The 17,579-nt window shown below is 37.6% G+C and overlaps 1 protein-coding gene across 12 annotated transcripts in view; it reads left to right on the forward strand.

Moving 5' to 3' along the window:
* The window catches only part of USP9X (ubiquitin specific peptidase 9 X-linked), a 146,950-nt gene that overhangs the window by 72,065 nt on the left and 57,306 nt on the right, over positions 1–17,579 (forward strand). For all 12 annotated transcript variants that reach the window (XM_054544478.2, XM_054544481.2, XM_063721226.1 and 9 more), the window contains 7 exons: positions 5,605–5,692; positions 8,614–8,956; positions 10,234–10,329; positions 10,752–10,963; positions 12,740–12,980; positions 13,212–13,361; positions 14,586–14,706. In XM_054544478.2, the coding sequence (XP_054400453.1) occupies positions 5,605–5,692; positions 8,614–8,956; positions 10,234–10,329; positions 10,752–10,963; positions 12,740–12,980; positions 13,212–13,361; positions 14,586–14,706 (1,251 nt within the window). The remainder of the gene's footprint in view (positions 1–5,604; positions 5,693–8,613; positions 8,957–10,233; positions 10,330–10,751; positions 10,964–12,739; positions 12,981–13,211; positions 13,362–14,585; positions 14,707–17,579) is intronic.

Consider the following 17,579-nt stretch of genomic DNA (forward strand, 5'->3'; position numbering starts at 1 on the left):
AAACTTTTTGAGTGGTGTTGATAGCAGCCTCCAAGCCACACAGACATCCAGTGGTAAAGGGTAAAAATCTACTAGTCAAGGAGGCTTAAACACAGCGTTTGGCCAATAAGGGGCTTATACTGACCCAGGGGCAACTCCTAGGTAGGCAGGCTAAAGGATTAAAAGGAGGAGGAAAACATTGGGGCAGAGCTGTTGGAAGCTGTGCACTGTGAGGGAAATAGACTATGAAGTCTGTTTCCCATAGTCATAGCCCAGTCACTATTTCCCATAGTCATAGCCCATATTTCCCATAGTCATATTTCTATTTCCCATAGTCATAGCCCAGTCGCTAAACAAGCAAGCAAACAGGTGGGGGAAGGGAGATCAGTATTCAGGTTGTTGTTGAATATCTAACATGTCCAGATTTTGATGACAAAAATTGAGGCATGCAAACAAATGAGAAGATGTGACCTGTAGACTGACACAGAGACTGCCTTTGAAGGAGGCCAAATGGAGGGCTTTGCAGACAGACTTGACAGCAGACTTGAATTACAAATATGCTCATAGAACTGAAGAAAACCATGTCTAAAGAATTTTTTCAAGTGTGATGACAATGTCTAATCTAAATTAGAGGATAGTAAAGAGAAATTATTTTTTATTTTAAAAATCATGTAGAAATTTTGTACTTGAAAAGTATAATAACCAAAGTGAAATATTCATAAGAGGGGCTAAACAATAGATTTGAGCTGATCAGTGAACCTGAAGATAGATTAGTAGAAATTATGCAATCTGAAGAACACAGGAAAAGTGAACAGAATCTCAGGGAAATATTGGGTACCATGAAGGGGACCAACATTAATTTTAATGAGAATACCAGATGAATGAGAGTGACAGAAAGAGACATAGTCACTGAAAACGTCTCTAATTTGATGGCAGACAAGAAGCTTAAAAAAGAACTGCAAATAGGGTAAATGCAAAGAGCCCCAGACTGAGACACATTATAGTCAGAACAATTGGAAGGTGGTGAGAGAAAAACGAGTCTTCCTGTACAAGGAAACCCCAATAAAAATTAACAGCTGACTTCTCATCAGAAGTCAGCCTGAGGCCAGAAGGCAGTAGGACAGCATATTCAAAGTGCTGGGGTTGGGAGACAGACATGACAACCAAGAATTTTACATTCAGCAGCACAGTCTTTAAAATCTGAAGGCAAGCTGAAGATATTCCCAGATAAACAAAGACTGAGAGAATTTGTTGCTCTAAGACTTGGCTTACAAGACATCCTAAAGGAAGTAATTAGGCCCAAAACAAGTGACATCAGACAGAGTGTTCCAAATTTGCAGGAAAAAAATACTTGAATACTATAAACCAGCTGTCCCCAACCTTTTTGGCACTAGGGACTGGTTTTGTGGAAGACAGTTTTTCCACGGACTGGGGGGTGGGGGGCTCATCTCCTGCTGTGCAGCCCCGTTTCTAACAGGCCACAAACCTGACAGACGTCTGTGGAATACTCCATCCAACAATAGGGAAACTACTAAAAGCACATATCATCTTAATAGATGCAGAAAAAGCATTTGTCCAATCCAACCTCTTTTCAATATAGAAAGGCTCAAACTAGGAATAGAAGGGAACTTCCTTACCTGATCAAGACTGTCCCAAAAAACCCACAGCTAACATCATGCTAATTTATGGTAAAAGACTGGTTGCTTTCCCCCTAGGAACAAGAATGAGACAAAGATGTCCACTCCAACCACTTCTATTTAACATTCTGCTTGAGGCATTAGCCATGGTAACTAGGCAAGAAAAAGAAGTAGACAACCCAATTAAGAAATGGATGCAAAGGATCTGAATAGAAATTTCTGCAAAGAAGGCATACAAATGACCAATGAGCACTTGAAAAGATGCTTAGTATTATTAGTTATTAGCGGAATGAAAATCGGAACCACAGTGAGATAATGCTACTTCATACCTACTAGGGTGACAAAAAAGACAACAGTAAATGTTGATGAGGCTATGGAGAAATGGGAGCGTTCATATAGTCCTTGTGGGATTGTAGAGTGGCACAGCCACCTTGTAAAATATTAATCGTGGAATTTACCATATTACCCATTCCCAGTTACATACCCAAGTAAAATGTATACATAAATCTGTACAACATGAATGAACTTTGAAAACGTTATGCTAAGTGGGGAAAAAGTCTGTCAGAAAAATACCACATATTGCATGATTCTTTTTTTTTTTTTAGATGAAGTCTTGCTCTGTTGCCCAGGCTGGAGTGCAGTGGCCCCAACTCGGCTCACTGCAACCTCTGCCTCCTGGGTTCAAGTGATTCTCGTGCCTCAATCTCCCGAGTACCTGGGATTACAGGCACATGCTGCCATGCCTGGCTAATTTTTTTTTTTTTTTGTAGAAACAGGGTTTCGCCATGTTGGCCAGGCTGGTCTCAAACTCCTGATGATCAGCCTGCCTCGGCCTCCCAAAGTGCTGGAATTACAGGCATGAGCCACTGTGCTCAGCCATGATTCCATTTTTATATGAAATGCCTCAGACTTAAGCAGGGAGAACAAAGGGAGAGGGTGATTTGTACAGGGTTTCTTCTTGGGGTGAGGAAAAATGTTGTAGACTCAGATTGTGATGATGATTATACAACTCTACTAAAAAAATTGAATTGTATTTAAATGGATAGATTTTGTGGTACTTTATGACTCAATGTTTTTTTTAAATGAACTTTTAAAATAAGTTCTAAAATGGGCCCTAGAAAACTTGCTGTTTATGATGACAAGAACCAATTTGTTAGTCTCAGCCATGATTCACCACCTCTTCCTACCTATTTTCATAGACACCTGAGTAATTTAGTCTCATCTAATTCTTCCTGCTGTTTTCAGTGGGATATTTGCCACCTAGACAATATGAGTCAAAAGTGGATTATCCTCCTCATTTGACTGCTAGCTAACAAGTCCAGGTATTTGTTTTGAACTGAATATTTACTACTAAACTACCAATTATATATATATATAAATTTGTCTTGACAGCTTGGAAGCTTCTCTGTAGTAAGAGGGCCTCTTCATTCCTATTTAGCGTAAAGGTATCTTATTTCTTGACTTTTATTGATTAGCTGTCAGCTGAATGTTTCCAAAGTTCTACTCTTTGTGCAGGGTCCCAGTTCTTCATGAGTAAGGTGTTAGCACCTAAACAAAAAAAGGGAGGTGGGTTGTTAGCTAAAACTAGTGGGCAAAAGTTTAACAAAATAGTTACATGGTCTCAAAGTCTCTTTCCACAAATTACTTATTAATTACAAAGAGCAAAATAGTATCTTTACAGTAGAGAAACCTGCCTCCCTTCTGTGTTTACTTGCCACAATGCTTAGACTGATCTAATTATGAGGAAGTGATGGAAGCCCAAATTGAGTGACATTTCAACAAAATTGGCTTCCAGTTTTCAAAAAGGTCAAAGAACACAAAGGATGATTAATTCTGCAGATTAAAGAATAAAAAGTCATGAGAACCAAATGCAATGTATATTTAATCTTGGGCTTTGTAGAAAAGATGTAAAAGGATGTTATTGGGAAAATTAATGAACTCGAATATGGACCATGGATTAAATCAGTGCTCCTCCGAGGGGGTGGAGGTAGCTATTTGACAATGTCTGGAGCTGTCTTAAACTGGGGTTGAGGGGTGGGTAGAAACCTGGAATGTTACTAAGTAACCTATAGTGCAGTCCTAAACAGAACAGTCCTGTACAACAAAGATTACCTGGCTAAACGTCAATATCAATAACGGAAACCCTGGGGTAGATGATGATAGTATTTTACTAGTGTAGTTTTCTTGTTATTTGGAAATACTCATTGAAGTATTGAAGGGTAAAAGGACATATGTCCAACTCTCAAATGGTTTAGAAAGATTATGCACACACGTGTATGTGTGTATTTTTTATATGTGGCAACTAATGAAGCAAATGGAGGAAGATGTAAACAATTGGTGAATACAGGTGAAGAGTATAAGAGAATTCTTGCGTGTGTGTGTGTGTGTGTGTGTGTGTGTGTGTGTGTGTGTGTGTGTGTGTGTGTGTGTGTGTGTGTGTGTGTGTGTGTGTGTGTGTGTGTGTGTGTGTGTGTGTGTGTGTGTGTGTGTGTGTGTGTGTGTGTGTGTGTGTGTGTGTGTGTGTGTGTGTGTGTGTGTGTGTGTGTGTGTGTGTGTGTGTGTTACCCAGGCTGGAGTGCAGTGGCACAATCTTGGCTCACTGCAACGTCTGCCTCCCGAGTTCAAGCAATTCTCTTACCTCAGCCTCCAGAGTAGCTGGGATTACAGGCGCCTGCCACCATGCCTGACTAATTTTTGTATTTTTTAGTGGAGACGGGGTTTCACCATGTTGCCCAAGCTGGTCTCGAACTCCTGACCTCAGATAATCCGCCTGCCTTGCCATCAAAGTGCTAGGATTACAGGCGTGAGCCATGGCGCCCGGCTTTTTTTTTTTTTTTTTTAAAGAGACAAGGTCTTGATGTTGCCCAGGCTGGAGTACAGTGGTGCAATCATAGCTCACTGCAGCCTTGAACTCCTGGGCTCAAGCCATCCTCTTACTTCAGCCACCACACCTGGCTAATTTTTTTTTTTTTTTTTTTTGAGACAGGGTCTTGCTGTGTCTCGAACTCCTGGCCTGAAGCAATACTACTGCCTGGGTTGGGCTTCCCAAATTGCTAGGATTACAGGCATGAGCTAAAACTTGATTTTCTTTCCAGTTTCTTAAGAAAACCTCTTGAAGTAGTCCTTTAAGTCCCAATCTCTGATGAAATACACATTCATGAAAGTAGAGTGTTTATGCCTGTTTGAATATTCCAATATATGTGGAATTAGAAAGTAGTTTGGTCGTAATATATGAGGCTTTTTTCTTTACCAAAGCATCAAAACCAAATATGTTTCCAGACATTATGAATGTCCCATCTTTATAACACATCAAGAGTTTGTTCAGAGAAGAAACATCAATGTTTTGAAGAATTTGATTACTGATTTCCAAAGGAGCTTACATAATTAGAATCTTTAACAATAGCTTGCATATACCATAGGGTCTGGGATCTGATATGGAAATATAGTAATTAATGCTGAAGGAAAATGACACATTCTGGACATTAACATGGTAATGGTGACAATTGTATGATAACTTGGTCATGTAGAGTAGCATCTTGTGTTACCCTCACTTCTTAGGTGTAAATCAGTAATATTTATTTTTATACCAAAATAATTTTTTCTTCATGAAAACACCTTTCAGTATAACAGGTAAGAAATTGAAGAAAAAAATTTTGTTTCCCTTATCAGTTCATAGACCGCTTAGGTCGGTCTTAGGCTGCAATCATGAATTGCTTCATTGTGTGTGAAGGTTGCACAAAGGGGTTGTGCTGAATAATTATTTTCGATAGCACATTTAACAGATTATTTTGTTTTGGTTATGTAACAGGAAAGTATTTTTGTGGGGAAAACAGGAGATGGACAGAAACCACCAATTGGTAGAATTTAGGTTGCCTTTTAATGATAAAGGATTAATGACATTTTAACTGGCCTAATTTCTTTGGTTGAAGTCAAAGCAGTGATTTGGGTTATCCATGTGTATAATGCATGGTTTTTTCTTAATTTGCAGACCATGAAGATTATGACCCACAAACTGTGAGGCTGGGAAGTAGATATAGTCATGTTCAAGAAGTTCAAGAACGGCTTAACTTCCTTAGGTTTGTTTTATACAATTAGTGTTGCTCTCTTTAAGAAAAAGATAAGGAATACAGAATGAATAGACTATATAGCTTGGTCTTTGTTGGGTGGCCTTTTCCCAAGTCATATAAGACATTTCCCTGTGTTTGTTACTAAATACTTTAAAATGATTCGCTGAGTTTTAACTTTGTTGCAATATTTTAAGAGAACATATTTTAACCTTTAGAGTTGACTTCTGTTCTTCCTATCTGTTTATGCTGGAAATAATGTTTATTTTTAAAGGGCAAATTCCCATATTTTGACACAACCAGAAGGAGGACTATACTGACTTAATGATATCATAGACACTAAGGAAATGGGGGCAAAAGGCTGCTAGACCAGCACCTCAAAAGAGTGGTTGGAGTCCTCTGGTGCCTTGTTTATTCTAACAGTGGCTGACAGGCAATCTAAAGTCATGTGTTAATAATATCATTTCTGATTGGCTTGAGGGGAAAAGGTTTATTAAGATAAAATGTAGTCTAGGGCTGGATTTTCTCTGCAATATTTAGCTTTTGGTGATCATACACTTACAGATGTGCAAAGTGCCTTTGTTAAAAATTTTGATGGTCAGGCACGGTGGCTCACACCTGTAATCCCAACACTTGGGGAGGCCAAGGCAAGCAGATGGTTTGAGCCCAGGAGTTCAAGACCAGCCTGGGCAGCATGGCAAAATCCCATCTCTAAAAAAAAAAATACAAAAATCAGCCAGGCATGGTGGTGTTCACCTGTAGTCCCGGGTACTCGGGAGGCTGGAGTGGGAGGATCACTTCAACCTGGGAGGCGGAGGTTGCAGTGAGCTGTGATTGCACCACTGCACTCCAGACCCTGTCTCAAAAAAAAAAAAATTTTTTTTTTTTAATGAGAGGTTCCTTCTGAATTCAAAAAACCACATGTAGCAAAAGAGCTTGTTTAGATTACAAGTGTGCTAACAGAAATGCCCAGATTATCACTGCTTCTTGAAGTCTATTTTATTTATTTATTTTACTTTTTTGAGACGGAGTCTCCCTCTGTCGCCAGGCTGAAGTGCAGTGGTGAGATCTCAGCTCACTGCAACCTCCACCTCCCAGGTACAATTCTCCTGCCTCAGCCTCCCAAGTAACTGGGACTACAGGCATGCGCCATCACGCCCAGCTAATTTTTGTGTTTTTAGTAGAGACGGGGTTTCACCATGTTGGCCAGGATGGTCTCTATCTCTTGACCTCGTGATCTGCCCGCCTCGGTCCCCCAAAGTGCTGGTATTAAGGTGTGAGCCACGGCGCCCGGCCACATTTATTTTAATAACATATTCTGGGGAGTTTTGTCCTGGGCTGTGTTAATTATGGATTTCTATTTATTGAACTCTGTGCTTATTTATGGAGAAAATTTTAAGTAGCTATATAATGATTTTGAGGAAAAATGTCTACCATATTTTAAGAAATTTGGCATTTGTTTAAAGTGCATTGTTTTTTTTTCTGTGCGTTTTGTTTTTAACCACCTGGATAGAAGGACTTGCCTCCTCCCCACATTGAGAGTTACTGCCATAGTAAGCAGTCGTTACTGATTGGCATGTGTTATATGTCTCTTAGGTTTACTAGAACAGAAAAGTGGTTTCAAGCCCTTTTGCCATTTTAAAGTTTGGAATCAGAGAAACTATTGTAGTTTCTACTCTGTTAGTACCTCTGTATGTGAGCTATAGCAACTAACTCAAGGAAGAGGAACCTAACTTTAATGCCTGCTGTGTGTTGGGCCTGTGCCAGACACTTTATATTTACTCCGAAGCAACACAGTGCAGCAGGTGTTACTCCCATTTGATCAATAAGAAACCCAAGATTCCAATGGCTTAAGGTAGCTTGTTTGAAATATCACAGCCAGTATATGATGGAATTGCACTACTCAACTAGGTCTCTTTTACTTAAGTCTGTGCTCTTCCTATTAGACCAGTAGTTTTTCAAACTTACGTAGGAGCTTTAGGGCTTCTGAGTTAAGTTCCTTGAAGATTTCTGAACAAGCAGTAGGAAGTTTCCCGATTTTTCCTTTCTTTTTCCTCTCCCGACAACTGGTGCAGCTCTACTTTTTAAAATATATATCAGATTCCAAATGGGATTTTCATTTGAAGAAGGGTCTATGCCATCTTTAGAAAAAAAACAAAAAAAATGGAAAACCTTTGAAAATTTAAGCAGTTATAACTCATAAATATTGATGGATTAGTTATTTGTGAAAGTCACTTGATTGAATACCTCATTTTTCAATGATGCCATATAAGCAGGATGCTAAGTCTTTTTTGTTGTTGTTGTTGGAGACAGGGTCTCACCCAGGCTGTAATGCAGTGGCACAGTCTTCGCTTATTGCAACCTCCGCCTCCTAGGTTCAATTGAGTCTCATGCCTCAGTTTCCCCAGTAGCTGAGACTACAGACATGAGCCACCACACCTGGCTAATTTTTATATTTTTAGTCAAATGGGGTTTCACCATGTTGGCCAGGCTGGTCACAAACTCCTGACCTCAGGTGATCCGCCCACCTCAGCTTCCCAAAGTGCTGGCATTACAGGCATGAGTTACTGTGCCCAGCCTAAGTCTTTTATTTTTAACTCAAGCTACTAAACATGCTTCTTTCCAAAAGTCTGGTTTCAAAGACTAAATGGTTAAAAGTTCAGGGACTGAATCTTTTATTCCTAATTCAGCTAGCTGCATTTCAGGCACAAAGTGGGTGTTCAGTGTGTGCTTGTTGAATTAATTAATATCTAGTGGGGATTTTTTTTTAGTACCAGATAAAAGTAGAGAAATAGGTTATTTTGAAAGAATGAATATCTTTTTATCTATAGTTAAAATATAATGGTGATAAATGTATTTTATAGGTAATACAGATTGCCTTTCAGGATAAAAATTACATAAATCTAATTGCCAATTTTTTATGTTTTTTCAAGATTTTTATTGAAGGATGGCCAGCTGTGGCTATGTGCTCCTCAGGCAAAACAAATATGGAAATGCTTAGCTGAGAATGCAGTTTACCTTTGTGATCGTGAAGCCTGTTTTAAATGGTATTCCAAATTGATGGGGGATGAACCAGACTTAGATCCTGATATTAATAAGGATTTCTTTGAAAGTAATGTGCTTCAGCTTGATCCTTCTCTGTTAACTGAAAATGGAATGAAGTGTTTTGAGCGATTCTTCAAAGCTGTGAATTGTCGAGAAGGAAAACTAGTAGCAAAAAGGAGAGCCTATATGATGGATGACTTGGAGTTAATAGGATTAGATTACCTTTGGAGGGTAAGTCAAAAGTACGAACTCTGTAAATGGTGTCTGATGTACTTTTTCATATACGTAAGGAATTGTAATTTTGTGTATAAATTGTGTATTTTACTCTGATGTTTGTCTCAGGAATTTGGTGTAGTTAGGAATTGTTCATTTTTATTATGTCACTTGTCAGTGGGCTTTTTCTTCTCTCTTCCTCTCCCTCCTCCTGCCACTGATGTTCCTTTTGTCTTAGCTTAGTATCTGTGTATTCCATAGATGTGCACTAAACATACAAATCTTACATTCCTCCCCCGTGGATATTAATGTTCCTTCCCGATTTTTCATTCAGTGTCGATCTGTTTCCTCCTCTTCAATGTTTAACACTAAAATAGAGGACAGAAGAGAGGACTTGTGTTTAGTATAGATTATGAGTATATGCTTTATTGGCACTGTTTACCTTGTGATATTTTTAAATACCTGGGGGAATAAAATACTATCTTTTTAAGGCTAATCTTTCTATTTTTATAGTACTAGTATATTATTCCTATCGTTAATCTGACCTGTTATACAGCAGTTTATATTGTTTGGATGTCTCAAATATTTTCCTGCAAACCATAGATGAAGATGTTTATTGTGGCATTTGAGTATTTAAAAGCTTTTAATTAAGTATGTGGTTTTCAACATTGTTTTAACAGCAGAAACACATCTTAAAACTCAAAATTTGCACCACACTACAAAATGTAAACTGAATTGAACAAGGAAAATATGTTTTCTTACTTGGTCTCCCCATGCTTACCCCCCTTTCCCCTCCCCAACCCTTTTATAGGGGCCAACACTGAAACACTTCCTCAAAGTCCCCTAGGGTTCTGAACATAGTTTGGAAACCACTAATGTAATTAGATGAGTGATAAAGATTTATAGAAACTAGGGGTGGAGTAGTCCTTTATGCTAAACTGTGTTTCATGTAATCTCTTATTTCCTGTCAACTAATTTGAATTTCTTCTTGAGTGTCTGACTTGGTTATCAAGATATTAAATTATAGGGTTAAATAATAGTGGTCAAAGCATATTTTGTTTTTACAAAAATGTACCTTTCATTCTTAAACAAATTATTCAGAGACTTTCATTTTGCATTTATTACCCTTTCTTTTGGTCTGTGCTTCTCACTTAATTTTACTTGATTATCAAAGTCAACTTACCATTAAATCATTGAATAGTGTGTTTAAGATAACTGAGGATATGGTTTGAATTTAAATGCCCAACAAAAATATATGTTGAAAGCGATGAATACTTTTATCATTTTGAAACCAGGTCGTGATTCAGAGTAATGATGATATTGCCAGCAGAGCTATAGATCTCCTCAAAGAGATATACACAAACCTTGGTCCAAGACTACAAGTCAATCAGGTGAGGATTGATGTGCATTAAAACTTCCATATATAATTCTTTCAGCCCACATTTCTCTTATACAAAAGAGAAAAAATATTATCTAAATGAATCTTGCCTTGATAGTTGTCTTGAAGTGATTGGGTTATTTTTAATATAACTATTTATTATATGTTGAAATGGCAAAGAAAGTGTGTGAATTCATTTTGATGCTAACACCTAATCCTGAAGTTCACTTTTGACTAATTTATATTTGTTAACTTATGTAATGCTAGCTTTCTTTTAATGAACATACATTTTATTATTATATGGATTCTCTACTTAAATATGACTGTTGTTAATTGAGTGCTACAATTAGCCATTGCCATCTTTAATTGGATTAATATTTGGTTTTTACATTTTAAAGCAATTTTAACTGTGTTTATTTGGCCCGATATTTGTAGGTGGTGATCCATGAAGACTTCATTCAGTCTTGTTTTGATCGTCTGAAGGCTTCCTATGACACGTTGTGTGTTTTGGATGGTGACAAAGACAGTGTTAATTGTGCAAGACAGGAAGCTGTTCGAATGGTTCGAGTATTAACTGTTTTAAGGGAATATATAAATGAATGTGACAGTGATTATCATGAGGAAAGAACAATTCTCCCTATGTCGAGGTTTGTGAATAACTGATATATTGGTGCTAATTCTTAATTATTTGATATTTTCCTAGCCATTTGGTAAAAGGAGAGCAGAAATTTTTCTCATTTGAAAATTGTTGTCTTTGCCTGTTAAAAACATTTTCATTTTGTATAATTTTTTTTAATAACCTCCCCCACTCTCCCATTTGGTTTTGTTTTGGTTTTTTGGGTGAGGCATTCTTACTTAAGTTGTTTTCTAGTTTTCTTTTTGTCTTTGACATTATGACTCATTAAGTGTTGCAGTGATATTTTGTAGTTGAAGTGTTTTTGTTTATTTGTTTATTTTGAGACAAGGTCTTACTCTGTCACCGAGGCTGGAATGCCGGGGTGTGATCATGGCTCACTGCGGGCTCAAGCAACCTTCCCACCTCAGCCTCCCAGGTAGCTTGGGCTACAGGCACAGGCTACCACACCTGGCTATTTTTTTTTGACTTTTTGTGGAGGTGGGGTTTCACTACATTGCCCAGGCTGGTTTCAAACTCCTACGCTCAAGCAAATCCTCCTGCATTGGCCTCCCAAAGTGCTGGGATTATAGGCGTGAGCTACAGCGCCTGGCCTGTAAAGAGCTCTTAAAAGCTGCCTTGCATGGCGTATAACAAATATTTTCAAATGGTGTTTATAGTTTTGGGATGTTTTGTATAGTCAACGCCATCTTTTTTTTAAAAAAAGTTTTGTTTATTAACCATGAAATTATATACAGTTGCTTCTTGAATATGATTTTTATTTTGTATTTTACTTTAAAAAAAGGTATTATACCAATATAAATAGCATTTTGGAGTGAATTTTGATACGAAGGCTTTTTTCCAGAAAAAAAATAAAGTGCATTGTGGCATTTTTCTTCGTGCTTTTAACAAAATGTAAAACGACCTTTTAAATGTAAAAGGTAAACTCTACCTTCTTTTTTTGAATTTTTTTTTTTTATTAATACAAGGTCTACCTATGTTGTCCAGGCTGGTCTTGAACTCCTGGACTCAAGGGATCTTCTTTGCTTGGCCTCCCAAAGTGGTGGGATTACAGGCATGAGCCACTGCGTCTAGCCAACCTTTTACATTTAAAAATAGTCTTAGTTGGGCTTTTACAGCATAACAATAAGCGTTATATCTTGGTTTTAATTTCTTTTCAGTAGACACCTCATTTTCTGCAACCATAGATACAAGACTAACAATAGAATATGATTATGTTTTTAAATATTATTTATATTTGTAGTTAAAAGGAGCAATATTTTTTTTTCTTTTGCATTTCGCTCTTGTTGCCCAGGCTGGAGTACAGTGGTGCAGTCTCGGATCACTGCAACCTCTGCCTCCCAGGTTCAAGTGATTCTCCAGCCTCAGCCTCCCAAGTAGCTGGGATTACAGGTGCCCACCACCAAGCCTGGCTTATTTTCTGTATTTTTAGTAGAGATGGAGTTTCACCATGTTGGCCAGGCTGATCTCGAACTACTGACCTCAAGTGATCCACCCACCTCGGCCTCCCAAAGTGCTGGGATTACAGGCATGAGGCACCATGCCCGGCCTTATTTTCAAGATACTGAAAATAATACAGGTTGAGTATCCCTAATCCAAGAAATCCAAAATTTGTCTGGTCCCAGACATTTCATATAAGGGATTCTCAAGCTGTATTAAGTATCTTTAATTCACATCCTCTTGTTTAATAAGAAAATACTCAGTGTTAAATCCCCAGCATTATTTTCTTGGCAACAAAATTTCAGAGTCTGCTGAATATGATGATGTCTGTCTTTCTTTCTCCCCCCAGAGCATTCCGCGGTAAACACCTCTCTTTTGTAGTTCGATTTCCAAACCAGGGCAGACAGGTTGATGACTTGGAGGTATGGTCTCATACAAATGATACAATTGGTTCAGTACGACGATGTATTCTCAATCGTATTAAAGCCAACGTAGCCCATACAAAAATTGAGCTCTTTGTGGGCGGTGAGCTGATAGATCCTGCAGATGATAGAAAGTTGATTGGACAATTAAACTTAAAAGATAAATCGGTATGTATGTATAGTTAACAGATTTTTAAGTAAAATCAAACCGAGACTATCGTTTAATCAGTAAATACTAATTGAGCATTTGTTATGTTTGGGACTGTGTTAGGTGTTAAGAGTTATAGCATTAAAGTATAGCATGTAGTCTTTCGGATTTTTTGGTTGGTATATCACTAAGTTTTGTGTTTTGTGTATTTTTCCTTGTTTTTGATATTAACATAGTATATCATTTTTCAGCTTATTACAGCCAAACTTACACAGATAAGTTCCAATATGCCTTCAAGCCCTGATAGCTCTTCTGATTCCTCCACTGGATCTCCTGGAAACCATGGTAATCATTACAGTGATGGTCCCAATCCAGAAGTGGAAAGCTGTTTGCCTGGAGTGGTGAGTAGATACAGTTTTGAACTACTGTATGTAAGGCATTATGCTAGGGTTTTTGAGAATAAAGTATACAGAGTGGTTCTTTCTTTTCTTGAGGAGCTTACAGTTTAATGAGACAAAAAAATAACTATACAGTTAACCACCAACTTCAGAATGGATCCCTCTAGGAGGTAATTGTAACACAGTTGGAATTTAAAACATAATTTCCCCATAGGTATAGTATTGTTACTTTTACATAAAATTAACCAATTAGAGTTTAATTATAACACTATTGGATGTATAAATTTAGAGGAAAACAGTCATCCCTCGTATACGTGGAGAATTGGTTCCAGGACCTCTGCATATACCCAAAATGCTGCAGATGACCCTGTGCAACCAGATATACAAAAAGTTAGCCTTCCATATACTTGGGTTTTGCTTCCTGGAAATACTGAATTTTCTGTCCACATTTGATTGGGAAAAAAGTCTGCATGTAAGTGGACCTGTGCAGTTCAAACTTGTGTTGTTCAAGAGTCAGCTGTATCACTTTCTAAAATTTATACCACAAAACGGATAGTTCTTTTAGAACTATATATGAGCTGGGCATGGTGGCTCACACCTGTAATTCCAGCTACTGGGGAGACTGTGAGGCAGGAGGATTGCTTGAGCCCAGGAGTTCTAGGCTGCAGTGAGCTGTGATTGTGCCATTATGCTCTAGCTTGGTCAACAGAGTGAGACCCCATCTCAAAAAATATAAATAAATGAAAACAAGAATTATGTAGGAAAATACCTGTAATCTTTATCAGATTGTCAGTAACATATAGCCAAAGAAACCTTTTTTAAGCTCTCCTTTCGCCCCTCCCCACAGAAATTTTAATGGTTACAATAGTAGTAGCCACTCCAGTGTCAGGAGGATTTGGCTCTCTAAAACAACTGGATTAAGAATTTGGTAGTGGGCATGGCAGCCTTTTGTTATGTCCAGAGTCTAAATTGTATATGTGAGAGAAATGGTTTAATAGAACAGGAGAGGAGCTATCACAAAAAAATGACTGGAAGTGTCTTGATGATGTATTTGATCTGCACTATTAAGGATTTGTAGGGGTTAAAAGATGGGAAAGTCAGACTATTTCAAAGAGTAGAAATTTCATAAGTAAAAGTATAGGGATTAACACAGAGAATCTTACTTAGGGAGGCTTTTATAAAACGGGAGTAAATAATTGTAATTATTTTGTGTATTTTATATTCTAGATAATGTCACTGCATCCCAGATACATCTCTTTTCTTTGGCAAGTTGCAGACTTAGGTAGCAGCCTAAATATGCCACCCCTTAGAGATGGAGCAAGAGTACTTATGAAACTTATGCCGCCAGGTAAGAATTTTTAAATGATGATCAAGTACTTGCTGGACAATAAAGGAGTATATTAGCAAATTCTGTTTCTAAATGGACCATGCTTTTTGGTATAGACTACAACAAGAGTTGACAGATGACAGCCCACAAGCCACATCAAGCCCCCTGCTTGTTTTTGTGCATCCCAAGAGCTATATTTTTAAGTGGCTACCAAAAAAAAAAAATCTAGAAGAATAATATTTTGTGATACATGAAAATTATAAGAAGTTTAAATTTTAGTGTCCATAATCAAAACCAGGCTCATCTGTTTACATTCTGTCTACATGACTGCTTTCATCTTAAAACAGCACAGCTCAGGAGTTGTGGCAGAGGCCATATGGTTCACAAGCCTAAACTACTTAACTTTCCTGGCCCTTTCAGAAAATGTTTGCCTATACCTGGACTATAATATGGGTCATGTGTCATCTGCGGTATTGTTCCTTTTTTATCCTTAGAAACAACCACTTTCAACTTCTCACTTTTGCTTTAGTATATATATGTACCATTATGTCTGGAGTGTCCTCATACAGCTATTTCTTTGTTACTTACAGGTATATACTGATTTTCTGCTGTGTAGATGAAAACTTAACTGTTACACACCCCCACATCCTCCCAGTATTTGCTTAAATCCAGATTCAACATTTATGTTTCCAAGATTGTGTGAAATGTAGTTCTCTAGATTACTGACAACTTTTATCCTGGATTTAATAATTTCCCTTTTATTTTCCTGATTGTACACCTATCACTTATTCTTCCCACATACTTTTTTTTTGGAGATATTTTTTATCTGAATGTAGGCAAACTATCTCATTTGATTAATGGTTTGTGTATAGAATCCTAGGTGTGAAAATGTATTCCTTCTAGTTGGTGGCATTGCTGATGAGAAGACCAAAGTCCTCTTGGTTTGTATTCCTTTGCATGTGACCTTTGTTTCTGGAAGTTTTGGTTTTATCCTTACATTTTTGAAATATTATGATGTGCCTTAGCGTTAGATCTGTTTTGTGGTACGTCACCTGTGGGCCTGGAGATTTCCTCAGTTGAGAGAGATTTGTATTCTTTGATAGTTTTCTCACCAGCATTTTGGATTTTGTGTGTCTTTGAAATGTCTAAGTGTGATGGTGAATCTACTAGATCTGATTTTACCTTTTCTCTCTTCCCTTCTCTCTTTAATCTTATTCCATCTTTGGGGTGGCTTCTTTAACCTTTTCCAGCTCTTCTGTTGACTTTTCCCCTCCAAATATTCTAGTGTTAAAATTTCAAGACCTTTCTCTCCCTAGTGATCCTTTTCCATAACAGGATTTTATTTTTCACTAACACATTCTTGCGTTTATGTTCTGATATATGTGTGTTCCTTTAAAACCTAATGTTCGGCAAAATTATGCACTAAAAATAGGACTTTTGGGGAAAAAGTAGCGTTTTGGCAGATCATTCAAGCCTATACAGCCTAAAAATTTTTTAAATGTATTTTTTGGAAATATTTACAATCTTACAGAAAAATGAGAAGTATAATTCAAGAACACTTGAGAGTAAGTTACTGGTTTTTGTAGTCCCATTGCCCACCAAATACTTTCCCTACAAACAAGGATATTTGTCTGTATAAGCAAAATTAAGCCATCTATACCAGGAAGTTAATGTCAATTCATTACTGCCATCTACTTAGCAGACCCTATTGAGTGTTTTCAGTCATCTCCTTCACAGCAAAAAGATATAGTTCAAACTCAGATATAGTCCGCCCTCCATATACATGGATTCTGGATCTATGGATTCAACCAACTGTGGATCAAAAATGTTTGGGGGAAAAAACATTGTTCAAAGTTCCAAAAAGCAAAACTTGAATTTGCCACATGCTGAGTACTGTGTTGAATCCACACGAATGAAGCTATGTGTAAGCATTGTATTAGGTGTTACAAGTACAGTTAGGTACCGGATAATGACATTTCAGTCAGTGATAGACCACATATACAATGGTGGTTCTATAAAATTATAATACCGTATTTTTACTGTACCCTTTCTATGTTTAAATACACCAATACTTACCATTGTGTTATAATTGCCTACAGTATTCAGTACAGTAACATGCTTGTATGGGTTTATAGCTTAGGAGCAATAGGCTATACCATATATAACCTAGATGTGTTGTAGGCTGTATCATCCAGATTTGTTGTAAACACACCCTATGATGTTCACACAATGATGAAATCGCTTAATGATGCATTTCGCAGAACATATGCAACACGTGACTGTAATCTGGAGATAATTTATACAGGAAGATGTGCATAGGTTGTATGCAAATTCCACATCATTTTATATAAGGTATTTGAGCATCTCTGGATTTTGGTGTTGGGAAGGTGGATCCTGAAACCATCCCTGCACCCCCACCCTCCATGGATACCAGGGAATAACCGTATTGCATTTAGTTAATGTATCTCTTTAGTTTCCTTCTGAAACAGTTCCTCATACTGTCTTTAACTTTCATGACCTTGACTCTTAAAGATTACAGGCCAGTTAATTATAGAATATCCTTCAGTTTAGATTTGTTTTATCATGATTATATTCAGGTTATGTGTCTTTGGCAGAAATACCACAGAAGCGATGTTCTGTTCTTCTCAATGCATCCAGTCAGATAGTATGTAATTTCAATTTTTCCCATTACTGACGATGATCACTGTGATCATTTGAGTTTTTTCCTTGCTTCCCCACTGTAAAATTACCCTTCCCTTTAAAAGTATTTTGGGCCAGGCACAGTGACTCATGCCTATCATCCCATCACTTTGGGAGGCCGAGGTGGGCAGATTGCTTGAGGCCAGGAGTTCGAGACCAACCTGGCCAACATGGCGTAACCCTGTCTCTACTAA

This window comes from Pongo abelii, chromosome X, assembly GCF_028885655.2.
Source record: "Pongo abelii isolate AG06213 chromosome X, NHGRI_mPonAbe1-v2.0_pri, whole genome shotgun sequence".
Taxonomy (NCBI): domain Eukaryota; kingdom Metazoa; phylum Chordata; class Mammalia; order Primates; family Hominidae; genus Pongo; species Pongo abelii.